Genomic DNA, 13042 nt, shown 5'->3' on the forward strand with positions numbered 1-13042 from the left:
TTTTTTTTTTTTTTTTTTTTTTTTTTTTTTTTTTTTTTTTTTTTTTTTGTAGCCGAGTATGCAGGCTTGCCTTTGATTCCGCCATATTTAGATCCTCACAATGATTTCTATGACAACGGTGTGAATTTTGCATCGAGTGGAAGTGGTGCTTTAGCTGAGAGTCACAAGGGATCGGTTTGAATAACTTCATCAAACTTGTGATTGATTTCGTTTTGAATGGAGTTGAATATTTCTTACTATTGAATCAATGGTTTTTTCAGGCCATAGGACTTCAAACTCAGATGAAGTTTTTCAAAAAGGTGATGAAATCACTAAGAAAGAAGCTGGGGAATGCCTCAGCTCAAACCCTCATCTCAAACTCGGTTTTTCTCTTCAATTTTGGAGGAAATGATTACCTAAATCCTTTCGACATAAGTTACGACATATTTAACACCTCAAGCGCTCAAGAACGGTTCGTGAATATGGTGGTAGGAAATATAACGATAGCGCTCAAGGTAAGCTTGCGTGTCTTGATATGTCTTGATATGTCTTGATATGCAGTGATTTAATGATACATCAACTGATTTTAAATAGGAAGTATACAAGTACGGAGGAAGGAAATTTGGGTTTATGACCGTGCCTCCATTAGGTCATATGCCAAGTTCAAGAATAAAAAGGAGTGTCCAATTTTTCGAAGAGGCTTCTTCAATAACAAGGCTACACAACCAGCTTCTTCCCGATGCCTTACAGAAACTTGGCATCCAACTCAAAGGATTCAAATACGCTTTTGCAGATACCCACACTCTACTTCTTCAAAGAATTATAAATCCTATTAAATACGGTAACTAATTTTTGCTTATCTATTAGACGTTTTTTTGAAATTTAGACACTAAATAGATACAAATTGGATGAAGGTTTCAAGGTAACGGAGACAGCATGTTGTGGGAGCGGGGCGTTCAGAGGGATTTATAATTGTGGAAGAAACGTGGAAGGTTTACCATTTACGGAGTGTGACAATCTAGAAGACTATGTATTCTTTGATTCCTTTCATCCTACTGAAAAACTGTTCAAGCAGCTCGCAGAACTTATATGGAGCGGAGATGCTCAAATTGTTAATCCTTACAACTTCAAACAACTCTTTGAGTATGGTTCAATGTTGGCTTCTTATTGAGATTCTTATGATGGCGTGTCTTTCTCTTTTATTCATTTAAGGCGTCTAGTCCCAATGTTTGAAATTGTCTAGTCACGTTTAAATAAAGACGTTTCTTTTAGGTTGGTTAGAGTATTTTTTTAGCTCTTTCTCTTTTAAGTATCAATATTTATGGTTTGTTTCTATTTCTCTTACCTATGAAACTCTATTTTTCCATCTGTTTTCCTCATTTTTTTTCCCCTCGGTTGACTTTGATCGATTTTTTTTTTTAAAGTGTTACAAACTCTCCCCCTCCTTAGAAACTTTTCGTCCTTGAAAGTAGGCATCTCTTGGAAGAGGTCGGGATAGGCAATCCTCACGTCTTCTTCTCATCCCGGTTGCTTCATTATTATGATGGTCGCCCTACAAGACTTTTACCAAGGGAATCACCTTGCTGCACAATCTCCTAAGGTCACGAGCAAAAATTCTGACAAGTATCTCCTAGTAAGTCGGATATTTTCGAAGGGGAAGATTTTCATGTCCAATCACATGGGTAGGGCTGGCGTGTACTTTCGTAGCATGGATACCCAAAACACATCGTGCACGACAATGAAGTTCGGTGGAAATGCAAAAGGGCCTATAAATCTTGGGTTCAACTTGCCCTCCTTCCCAAACTTCAATACCCTCTCATGGGTTCTACTTTTAGGTAAACATGATCACCCACTTCAAACTCGAGGTCTTCTATACGTGAATCTGCATAGCTCTTCTGTCGACTCTGTGCAATAAGTATCCTCTGCTTAATATTTTGTACCGCTACATTGGTGACCTGAACCAACTCTGGTCCCAACAATTGTTGCATGCCTACCTCTTCCCAAAATACTGGTGTCCGACACCTACACTCATACAGTGCCTCGAATGGGGCCATTTGAATTGTCACTTGATAACTGTTATTGCAGGCAAATTCCATCAAATGTAGTTGTTCGTCCCAACATCAAGAGAAATCCATGACACATGCTCGCAACATTTCCTCCCATATCTGATTTAGTCTTCCAATCTATCCATCCCTCTAAGGGTGAAATGTTGTGCTAAACCAAGCGTTCTCAATGCCTTCTGAAGACTCTTCCAAAATTGTGTGGTGAACATGGTGTCCCGATCTAGCACAATAGAAACTTGCACTCCATGTGGGAAATCTACTTCTCTGACATATAACTGAACTCATCAATCCACTCAATATGTGGTCTTGCTTGGAATGAAGTGAGTTGTCTTGGTTAGCCTGTCTACAACCACCTAGATTACGTTAAAACTCTACTTGGTCTTTGGCAAACTCGAGATAAAATCTATACATACTGCTTCCCTTTTGTTGGGCCTTCACATGTTGGCAAGTCAAGCATTGACTTATGAAATCTACTATATCCTTCTTCATCCCTAGCCATCAATAACATCCTTTCAGGATGGTACATCTTCGTACTCCCAAGGAGGAACATATAAGATGTATCATGAGTTTCAATCATAATCTCTTTTAGAATTTTCTCGTCTTAAGTTACACACATGCGCTTTTGCCACAGTAAGCCCTTGTCGGAGAAGATTGAAAACCCGCTTGAGAAGATTGAAAACTCGCTGGTCTCTCTGTTTCTGTCTAATTTTACACTTTGCTGAGGTGCTCGTCATTTTTTTGGACGTCAATGATTCGTTCTCGTAAGGTGGGTTGCACAGTCATCTGTGCTACTAGAGCGATACCACCTCTGACTACAACCTCGATTTCAACCCTCTTCATCTCATATTGTAACTTTCTCTTGCTTGGTGATCATTGCAGAAGTATAGAATCTCAACATCGTAATCCTTTACCAATTCCAACCCCTGATCAATGCATCAGCTACAACGTTAGCTTTATTTGGATGGTATAGAATCTCAACATTGTAATCCTTTACCAATTCTAACCATTTTTCTTGTCTCATATTAAGTTCCTTCTCCCTAAACAGATACTTGAGACTCTTATGATCAGTGTATATTTTCACTTTCGCTCCATATAGATAATGTGGTAACGTCTTTAATGCAAACACTACTGCTGCTAATTTCGTTCGTATGTCTTTAATGTGGCATCTTACGCTTCTACATGCACCCTAGACCTTTACCTTAGGCGTCATTGTATACTATGAGGTTGTCTGACCCAGTGAGGACTGTTGTTGTCACCTACCTTTCCTTAAGCTCCTGGAAACTCTATTCACATGTTGGTGTCCATTTGAAGGTCTTGCCCTTCTTGGTTAACTGTGTAAGTGTTGCGCAGAGATCTTGAAAAAATTCTATATGAACCTTTTGTAATATCCTGCTAGTCCCACAAAACTTCATACTTCAATGACTATGGTCGGTCTTGAGCAATGCCCTAGGGAGTTCTCAAGCAACGCCTTGGAGAAGCGCTAGAGAGTTCTCCGGCAACGCTAATAACTCTCCAAAAGTAGAGTTATATCAAGTCTTTTGTAGTTAATTTTGCACCCATACTCACCATTTGCTCATTAATTGCTCCCTTTTTTAATTAGTATACATGAAATAGTCAATTGTGGTTTAATATAAAAAAGAAATCAATTTGTATAAATAGAGCTTAATTTTACATTTAATTGAGTTATTGGGTAAAATTCAAGAACATTTATGTTGAACCATGATGCTGTAGCAAAGGGAGAAACAACACTATTGGCAAATCTGGAACAAATTACTAACCCTGATGGTGAAGCAATTCGGAAATCAAATTTTAATCCACATCAGCAGTTCACGTGGATCATTCACAACCCAATTAGAAACATCTTAAATGTAAAATTTTATCATTTCTCAGCCCTAAATGAAAAGAAACAAACATTATAAAAACAAAATGATACTAAAAAATGACCGAAGCCACACTTTAGAAAGCTGATTTTCAGATTAGACAGCAGTTGCTGCAGTGAACCACTATGAAATCAAATAAGAAGAAGAAAACCCTCATCTAGCAACTGTACAACAAAAGAAAAAGAAGTCGAAGAAGGATTGATTTGGGTAAAGAGGTGGTGGACGTGAGAGCTAAAGGGAAGGAAATTTCCATTGAAGAACAGCAACGAAGCTAGAAAACTCTCTATTTCCTTACCCGAACATGTACGGGTGTTTTATCATATTCTTCGAAGTATTAGTATCATTATTTTTTTTTTCTTGGGAACACCTCTATTAATTTGTTTTAGGTTTTTTAAAAAATGAGATTAGAAATAGAGGATGAGATAAGAATTAACAAGTTTTGGCTAATTTCTTGCTTCGCCCCTTCATCTGTTTTTGCTTAAATATTCAATATTTTAGGTCCTTCAACTCAAAATTAATTCTCCTTCATTTACCTTCCTTCTGCTGCATAAGATTTGCAGCGATGGAACTTCGCGTATGTTCTTATCTTTAGGTATGAAACTGTTTGTATGTGCCCAACATTGTTCTTCCCTAAAATACTTCACATAACACTACCAATTGTGTATATCAATTGCGACTTGAAGAAATGGCGATTTCGCTATCTGCAACGGCGCTCACTCTGAATCTCGCCCACAATAGTATCTGTACTGGATTCAGAGTACGAACACGTCCTCGTTTATTTCCAGGTAAATTCACCCTTCCCCTCATTTTCCCTTGCATTTTGGTTCATTGAGTTAACGAAAAACCTGTTTTCATAGGCTTCATTAGAGAAGGAATTGCTCACGAAAATCAAATTCCAGTATTTAGGTTAGCCGTGAAATCTCAATTAAGTGTTCATACAACCAGTACTAAGATTCAGGGTAAAGGAAGAACGAAAAATCCACTTCTGAGTGAGGGACGAGATGAGGATGAGAAAATGGGAGACATATGTCCTGGTTGTGGAGTTTTTATGCAAGATGAGGATCCAAACGTTCCTGGATATTATCAGAAAAGGAAGGTTTCAGTCACAGAACCAATAGAAGATGATTTCTACGGAATTATAGAGGATGAGGATGGGGATGAGGATGAGGATGATGCCATGTTTGAAGGAGAAGACAGTGATGGAGAAGAAATTGTTGATGGATTTGATTGGGATTCAGATGAATGGGAGGCTAAAATCATGGAGGAAGAAGAAAGTGATTTGGATTTGGATGGTTTTGCGCCTGCTGATGTGGGATATGGAAACATTACAGAGGAAACGGTGAAGCGAGCCGAGAAGAAGAGGATATCTAAGTCAGAAAAGAAGAAGAGAGCTAGAGAGGCTGAGAAAGAGAGAGAAGAGGTAACAGTTTGTGCAAGGTGCCATTCATTGAGAAATTATGGGCAGGTAAAGAACCAAGCTGCTGAGAATTTGATACCTGATTTTGATTTTGATAGATTGATAGCCAATCGTTTGATGAAATCCACATCAAATTTGAATAATGTTGTTGTTATGGTTGTTGATTGTGTTGATTTCGATGGTTCTTTCCCAAAGAGGGCAGCAAAATCGTTGTTTAAGGCTCTGGAAGGGAATAAGAACAACCCAAAGATTAGTAAAAAGCTTCCAAAGCTTGTTCTTGTGGCTACAAAGGTTGACCTCCTCCCCTCACAGATTTCACCCACAAGGCTTGATAGATGGGTTAGGCACCGTGCTAAGGCTGCAGGGGCTCCTAAATTGGCTGGAGTCTATTTGGTTAGTGCTCGTAAAGATGTTGGTGTGAGAAATCTATTGTCCTTCATCAAAGAATTGGCTGGTCCACGAGGTAATGTGTGGGTTATTGGTGCTCAGAATGCAGGGAAGTCTACCCTCATTAACACATTTGCAAAGAAAGAAGGGGCTAAAGTGACAAAGCTTACAGAAGCTCCAATTCCGGGGACGACCCTCGGGATTTTGAGAATTGCGGGGATTTTGTCAGCCAAGGCCAAGTTGTTTGACACTCCTGGTCTTCTACATCCTTATCTAGCGTCCATGAGATTGGATAGGGAAGAACAAAAGATGGTCGAAATCCGAAAGGAGCTCCAACCGAGGACTTATCGAGTAAAGGCAAGTATATACCTCTTCTAAATGAAAACATGGATTTATTCTATCATCTAGATGACCATATCCATTTAGTACTTTCACTAGTGAAAATTTATGACTCTACAATGGCTTATTAACCCATATTTGACAGAGATTTTGAGTCCACGTTGTGTTCTAAATGATAGCATGTTAGATATTCAAAATTCCTCTCCATTATACCGTAGCTATTTCAGTTACTGCTTCAAAATAGTTGGATAGGCCCGAGTTTGTATGTAAATTTAGCATGTTTTCAGGTTTATGGCTTGTTAGTTTGAACTATTCATTTGAGTTGTCTATAATGTTATATGCAAATGGTAGACAAGTATCAAATTATAGAATGACTTGGTAGTGGTTGTTCACTAGATTTGAGGATGCTTGAGTATTGGCTAGAATGTTGTGCAGGTAGGACAGGCCGTGCATGTTGGTGGTTTGGTAAGACTTGACCTCAGCCAAGCTTCAGTACAGACAATTTATGTTACAGTTTGGGCATCACCAAATGTTTCTCTTCACTTGGGGAAGATTGAAAATGCCGATGAGATATGGAAGAAACATGCAGGTGTAAGGTTGCAGGTAATCTGATTGCCTTTATTTCACTATAATTCATTTCTCTTCATGTACCTAGTACTCATTCATTCATTTCTCCGATCGATGTGGGATCTCACCCCCTTTAGGGCCCAGCGTCCTTGCTGGCACATCGCTTCATTTTCACCCCTTTGGAGCTCAGCCTCCTCGTTGGCACATCGCCCGGTGTCTGACTCTGATACCATTTATAACAGCCGAAGTCCACCATTAGCAGATATTGTCTTCTTTGGGCATTCCCTTTTGGGCTTCCCCTCCAGGTTTTTAAAACGTGTCTGCTAGGGAGAGGTTTTCATACTCTTATAAAGAATGTTTCGTTCTCCTCCCCAACCAATGTGGGATCTCACACTTCATTTCTCTGGCCACGTCTGTTGCTCTGCTGATCTGCTGAAGTATTGTTTTGGCACAATCACTCCTAAACATAGCCATATCAGCCAAAGAAAAACGAAGTCGGGTCTATTTGATGATTGCAGTTTGAATATTTTCGTTTTGTTTTTCTCTGTCAGCCACCCATTGGCGTAGACCGTGCTTCTGAAATTGGCAAATGGGAGGAGAGAGAGATAAAAGTGTCTGGCAGCAGTTGGGACGTCAATAGCATTGATATTTCAATAGCAGGTTTAGGCTGGTTTTCTTTGGGTCTCAAAGGTGAAGCAACCTTGACACTGTGGATAGACAATGGGATAGAAGTAAGTTTGAGAGAACCGTTGGTTCTTGATCGAGCAGCGTTCCTCGAGAGGCCCGGTTTCTGGCTACCAAAAGCCATATCCAATAGCATTGGCAATGAAACAAAACTTGATGCACAGAGGAGAAAAGCCTTAGAGGAGGAGAGTGTGGAGGTTTGTACATGAGAGAAGGTACACGTGTGTTCGAGCTCGAGGCTCCGAGGAGGTTGTTTGAGATTTTGAACTTGAAGTTTGTTCAATCAATGAGCTTTTGTATAGATGATAGTGTAAAATCGTCAAAAAGTGTATGAGTAGCATAGAAAAGTTGCCTTAAGTACTAGCCATGGCTAGCCTCCTCTTAAAGGGGATTCAAATTCAAGTTTTTACCAACTGCATTTTCCTAATCAAATTTTGGCCACTAATATTTTATGTAATTTTCAATTTTTCTTCTCAATCTCTTTAAATTCTCAAAATTTTCAGTTTCTCACATTTATTAATAATAAAAAAAAAAGATTGATGTATCATTAAATTTTTATCATATTAATATAAATAATATAAATGGAGAAGTGTACGTGCTACTCTAATGTTATTAATACATGAAACATAATAATTCGTGCAAAACTCAACCATCAACAAAAGTTATTGTTATTATTCTTCCAAAAAAAAAAAAAAACTTGTTACATAGCATATCTACGGATTCAAATATATTAATAAAACAATAATGTAGTGACAGTTTTTTGTAACAAAATTTCACCCTTTCTTCTAGATTTTAATACATTAGGAATAAGAAGCAAATTTAAAATTAATCTATTCCATTGATTTAGCTAAATTGTTTATAATAGCTAGCCAAGATGCACCATTTACTTAGTAAAACGGCTCTGATACATATTTTGTAAGACATTCATATGAATTAATTGACAAAGAAATGAGCTGGATTCTCTTCCTCTTTTAATTATTGTTCACTTTGAGCATAACCTCTCTATCATGGCTTTGTTTTGGGCTTCTCCAAAATGCCTTATAACAATGGAGAAAGTATTCTTTAATTATAAACTCATGATCATTCCCTAAACTAGTCCGTGTGAGACTTTCATCATCCAACACAATCTAAACTTAATTGAATGACATAACCACATTTATAAGAAACATGGAACTAAGAAACGTGATACATTTTCTATGATTCACTACACTAAATGATCAAACCCTTTTGCGAGATTAAGAAATATGGGTCAAGACTTGGGATGGATGAATCAAGCTTTGATAGAGAATATTCTCCATAAATAATGAAAAATCGAATTTGTAATTGCACCTGAAAACAGAAGAAAAATGCTTAACTTTTATAAGGAAAAAATGAAACGAAAATATCAGCTTCTTCACTTCATTGCAGCCATGAAAGTAGTAAAGCTTCTATTATACCTGAATAACTATTGTTTTTGTGGTTGTCAAAATGCACAAGAACCATTTTCTCTCTCCAAAAAGATGCTGATTTGTTCCACTACCTGAGAGTACATAGTAGTATAAACGTGTACGAGCTAAAAATTGTTAGGAATAAAAATAGGACTCATAGTCAAAATGCTTGAATAGCAGTATAAACTATAATATTTATGCTGAGAGAGAGAGAGAGACCTCGATTGCTATGGCCATAGGTGTGACATTACATACTTCTTTAGTGCCCAGTTTCGCTGCAAGTTCTGCACAACTCAAGCACTCAGCTTATGTTCGAAATGGCTTTTGGAAAAAATAACTTTTAGATGAAAGCAGCAGTTCTTCTGTGCGAAAGAAAAAACTAAAGAGATTATTTTTTGAGCTGTTGACATTAAGCTTAGAAAGAATAAGACATTATTTTAGAAGTTCCTTTCTGTACTTCCACAGGTCATGATGAATAAAAAAATCAAGGAAAGATGTCTTACTTCGGCAGGAAACTCTCACTTCAGCTTTGGCATATGCTTCACCCCTCTCTTCTAGGAGAGTAGATAAACGGATGACGGTCTGTAGATGACAGGAATTAAAAAACAAATTTATTCGAGACTGAATTTTAAAACTAATCTTTAAGAGATTCTTCTCAAGAGAAAACAGAAACAAGCACTGAAAAACATACTTTTGAGTATGCATCAGTTGAATCATGATGCAAAAGGGGGCGAGAACTGGTTCCTACAGCTGAAATCCTCTTAACCAAGGCTTCCAAAGGCACATCCAACCAGACACTGATCCCTTTATTCATATGTTTCCTAGAAATTTAAGAACAAAGGTTCGGCCAGATGATACTGAAAACTTAAGTACAACTGAAAAGATGTAACCACTTGTATCTAACTAGTCTGTCTTCTTTACCAGTTTATCGTTCTTGTAACGACACCTCCGCCTGTGGAAATAACAAACTGATGCATCAAAGATAACTTCCTCAATGCCTCCGTCTGCAAGAATCAAGATAAGTTAGATTCACTGTGATGTCAATAAGCTAAGATTTTGTTTTGGAGTTCATAAATGCATAGAATAGAGCATCCCTTGTGGCAACAATGTTTCAATGGTGAGAAATTCAAAGTATTACACATTCCGGGTTTATCAAAATGTAATGGACAAGTGGCAATGACCTTTTCGTGGTATAACTTTAAAAGGAAAGAATAGAAAACAAAGTAATTGATAGTTATCATAGAGCATTATGGCCATGATATTTACTTTGACCTTCGAGGCTAGTATGAGGTTTAGTTTAAGCAAGAACTAAAAAGAAATTCTTGAATGATTAAGATCACTTTCATCAATTCTAGATACTACATAACACTTCAAAAGTAGTCTGAAGTACAAATCCAAGTGTACCACGGGACAAACAATTGAGATAACCTCATCAGTCAAGAAAGAAAGAGCATCCCGATCAGAATCCATGTTTGGATATGAACCTAAAGCTAAAAACCTTTACAAGATAATCGATGGGTGCATTTGGGAGAGAGAGAGAGGTAATAATGCATAAACAGCATAAACTTTGACCATAATAGTTAACAGACAACATAAATTATGTCAAAATGTAACAAATGATTTGGCAGTTATGCGTCTATACTGACCTCTTTTTCTCTAAAGAAGTCCTCCCCATAGACCTTGAAAATTTCAGCTACAGAAATTCCAACGTCTTCTTCAACCAATGAATCACTGTGGCATCCACAATATAAAATATCATAAGTGATCAGTAAGGAAATATAAAGCCATAGTATGTGGTTACGCATGGACAAGAAAAATTAATCACAGAAGCCAGAAATTATAACGCTAGCATAAAAATCCTAGATCCACAGTTCTTTCTTTCATTAATGGAGGAAGTAAAATTAAAAACAGGGTCCAGTGATTTTTCAGCATCTGCTGCATCTTCAATGATATTGTAATTTTACAGCTGCATTTTACTCAGCACTTGTCAATAAAACTTGGAAGTTAAATTTAATTATAAAATTTAAAGAACGTAAATCTTTCGCTTGCTATGAAATCAAGATGCAAATAAGAATAACAGATTTTGACAGAAAGTTTGTAAAAACTACACAAACAGCTTTAAGACAAACCTATCAGCAAAGGAGTAACCAAGTGCATTGGACAGGACATTCCCCACAGTCGTTTTTCCCGAGCCCATCATTCCTGCACTTCATAGATACAATTTTGAACATCTAATTTCATAAGCTCAAAAATAATGAAGTGCTCCAAGAAAGAAACTCACCAACAAGATATATACAGCGCCCATTTAAATATGACTCAATCTCCCGGCACTTCCTCTACAATTTTGAATATGACTCAATCACACAAAGCAAGAAAGCAGCGAAAACCTCTAGCAAAATAAGAATGAAAAAGAGGAAACCCATACCTGTATAGCCAAAGATTCATCAAAAGAAGCAAAATGGTTTCCAGATTCCAACGCTGAAAAAACGCAAAATCGAAAATCTTATTAGAAATGTAGTCCCCGACTATATTCAAGTTTCCATGTATATGTATGCCTGTATGTATGCCACAAATTACAGGCTAATCCTTCTAATGAGAGCTTAAAACATCGTGTAAAAAATACTTAACAATGGGAGAAAATGGGAAAAACGTAATCAAGTTGAAATGAAATTGTCATTTTATAACACACTTAACAAAGGTGCTCCAAGTTTCTCAAGTACACCGTGCAAATTTTAACAATCGGAGAAACATTAATTTTATCACGGGTAAAGATGAGGAACTTCATGTGTTTTTGCAGATTCCATACGCATATATATATATATATATATATATATATATATATACCAAGTAAATGCTAATCAAAATTCTAGGAGCTAAGCTACAATTGGCTTTTACCGAATTCTATAGAATACCATCGAATTAACACATAGACGTTTCTTTAGCTTTAAGATGAGAAAATTGAATATATCGGCTATAGATTGCAAACAGAAAACCTGTAGAGTTATCGTAAGAGCAGGCAATGTTCAATGCAACTGTTCTGCGACGAGCTGAAGGCCTCGACAATTGTAAATTGAATGAAAATGGCACCCGCAAGATGTGCTGCTCCGCGAATCGCCGAGAAAATTGTAGCGAACCCTTGGGCTTTGCAACAATACTGCTCGAATGGATCCATGGAGAAAAGTGGAAGTGCTGCGTAACCGTAGCCTCCATTCTTGTTGACATGAGAGGTCAATTTTACCAAATTACAACAACAATGAGTAGCAGTTGGAAAATGATACAAGAATAGAGTCGCTGCAAGGCCGGAGGAAGTCAGGTTAGATTCTCAATCCATTCATCTCCAAAACAAAAACCACAACCAAAAAAAGTGGCGTAAAACAAACAATAACTATTTCCTACAGAAATCGCAGAAAGCAGTTCGTAAGATGAAACAAATTCAAAAACCGAAAGAAACAACTCAGAAAACGAAATCAAACGGAAAAACAAACACACGCACACAAATACAAAAACAAAAACAAATAAACTGAGTTCATTGTTTAAAACTTCAGATTATAGCGATGAAATGAACGTACGGAAGTTGAAACAAAAATTTAGGCGATGATTTGAACAGGTTGAACGCAGAGAAGATGGTCGAGGTCGGATATCTGTGATGACACTCCTCTGGTTCAGAACGACTGGGTGCCTCAGCTGCAAAGCCAGAAACTTGGTTTATGTGGTGCTACTTTGTATATTGAACGTGGGACCATGCGGTTGAGAGAGGAGAAGAGTTTTATAATAAAATTATAATTTTGTTTGAAATTTGGAATTTTTAGATAAAAAAATCTCCAAAAATGTTTTATTACTACTTATAAATTTTTTTTAAAAATACCTCACTACAATAGTCAATAGTAAAGGCAAACACACATACTTGATCACATATATCTTTTAAAACAACCTAGCATAGCACCTTAGGTGATTAAGTGTTGTAACTAAACCTCCATGCTATAAACCCGTCATTAGAGGAAGTGTGGGACCACGTAGATAACCTAGTAGTTGGCAAGCACACAAGGTTGCACCCTCACACCTAGAGTGAGTGATATGAACCAAAAGACATCAATCATACAATATACTTCAATGAAGATGTGAAGAAAAAGTTGTCAAAATTAACAAAAAGATGTTTCAATTCATGCTACGTTGAAGAAGAATGAAGTTTGATTGTTATAAATTTTGGGTGGGTTACAATTTAGAGTAATTTAGAGTTATTGTTTTTTAAGACTTTTTATTTACTTTAGGTTACAATTACATAATAGTTAATTATTGTAA

At 37.0% G+C, this 13042-nt stretch overlaps 3 protein-coding genes across 4 annotated transcripts in view; 2 read left to right on the top strand and 1 right to left on the bottom strand.

The window, feature by feature from the left end:
• Positions 1–1249, top strand: part of LOC111499513 (GDSL esterase/lipase 2-like) — a 9801-nt gene extending 8552 nt beyond the window's left edge. The window contains exons 3-6 of one of the 2 annotated variants that reach the window (XM_023151073.1): positions 53–174; positions 261–494; positions 574–820; positions 902–1249. In XM_023151073.1, the coding sequence (XP_023006841.1) occupies positions 53–174; positions 261–494; positions 574–820; positions 902–951 (653 nt within the window). In that variant the 3' untranslated portion in view covers positions 952–1249. Of the gene's footprint in view, positions 1–52; positions 175–260; positions 495–573; positions 821–893 lie in introns of both variants that reach the window. The other variant, XM_023151072.1, reaches the window with a different exon arrangement.
• Positions 1250–4444: 3195 nt separating this feature from the next.
• Positions 4445–7671, top strand: LOC111499511 (GTP-binding protein BRASSINAZOLE INSENSITIVE PALE GREEN 2, chloroplastic). Its single transcript, XM_023151070.1, has 4 exons — positions 4445–4707; positions 4780–6083; positions 6501–6668; positions 7184–7671. Exons 1-4 carry the CDS (start codon positions 4608–4610, stop codon positions 7523–7525), a joined length of 1914 nt encoding a protein of 637 aa, XP_023006838.1. The 5' UTR covers positions 4445–4607; the 3' UTR covers positions 7526–7671.
• Positions 7672–8446: 775 nt separating this feature from the next.
• Positions 8447–12473, bottom strand: LOC111499514 (shikimate kinase, chloroplastic-like). Its single transcript, XM_023151075.1, has 12 exons — positions 12313–12473; positions 11737–12034; positions 11169–11221; positions 11025–11079; positions 10873–10945; positions 10390–10474; positions 9665–9747; positions 9435–9564; positions 9247–9325; positions 8963–9027; positions 8753–8835; positions 8447–8645 (listed from the first exon to the last, which is right to left on the bottom strand). Exons 2-11 carry the CDS (start codon positions 11963–11965, stop codon positions 8779–8781), a joined length of 909 nt encoding a protein of 302 aa, XP_023006843.1. The 5' UTR covers positions 11966–12034; positions 12313–12473; the 3' UTR covers positions 8447–8645; positions 8753–8778.
• Between the last annotated feature and the right edge of the window lie 569 nt (positions 12474–13042).

The sequence above is a fragment of the Cucurbita maxima genome, unplaced genomic scaffold, assembly GCF_002738345.1.
Source record: "Cucurbita maxima cultivar Rimu unplaced genomic scaffold, Cmax_1.0 Cma_Scf00027, whole genome shotgun sequence".
NCBI classification, from domain to species: Eukaryota; Viridiplantae; Streptophyta; class Magnoliopsida; order Cucurbitales; family Cucurbitaceae; genus Cucurbita; species Cucurbita maxima.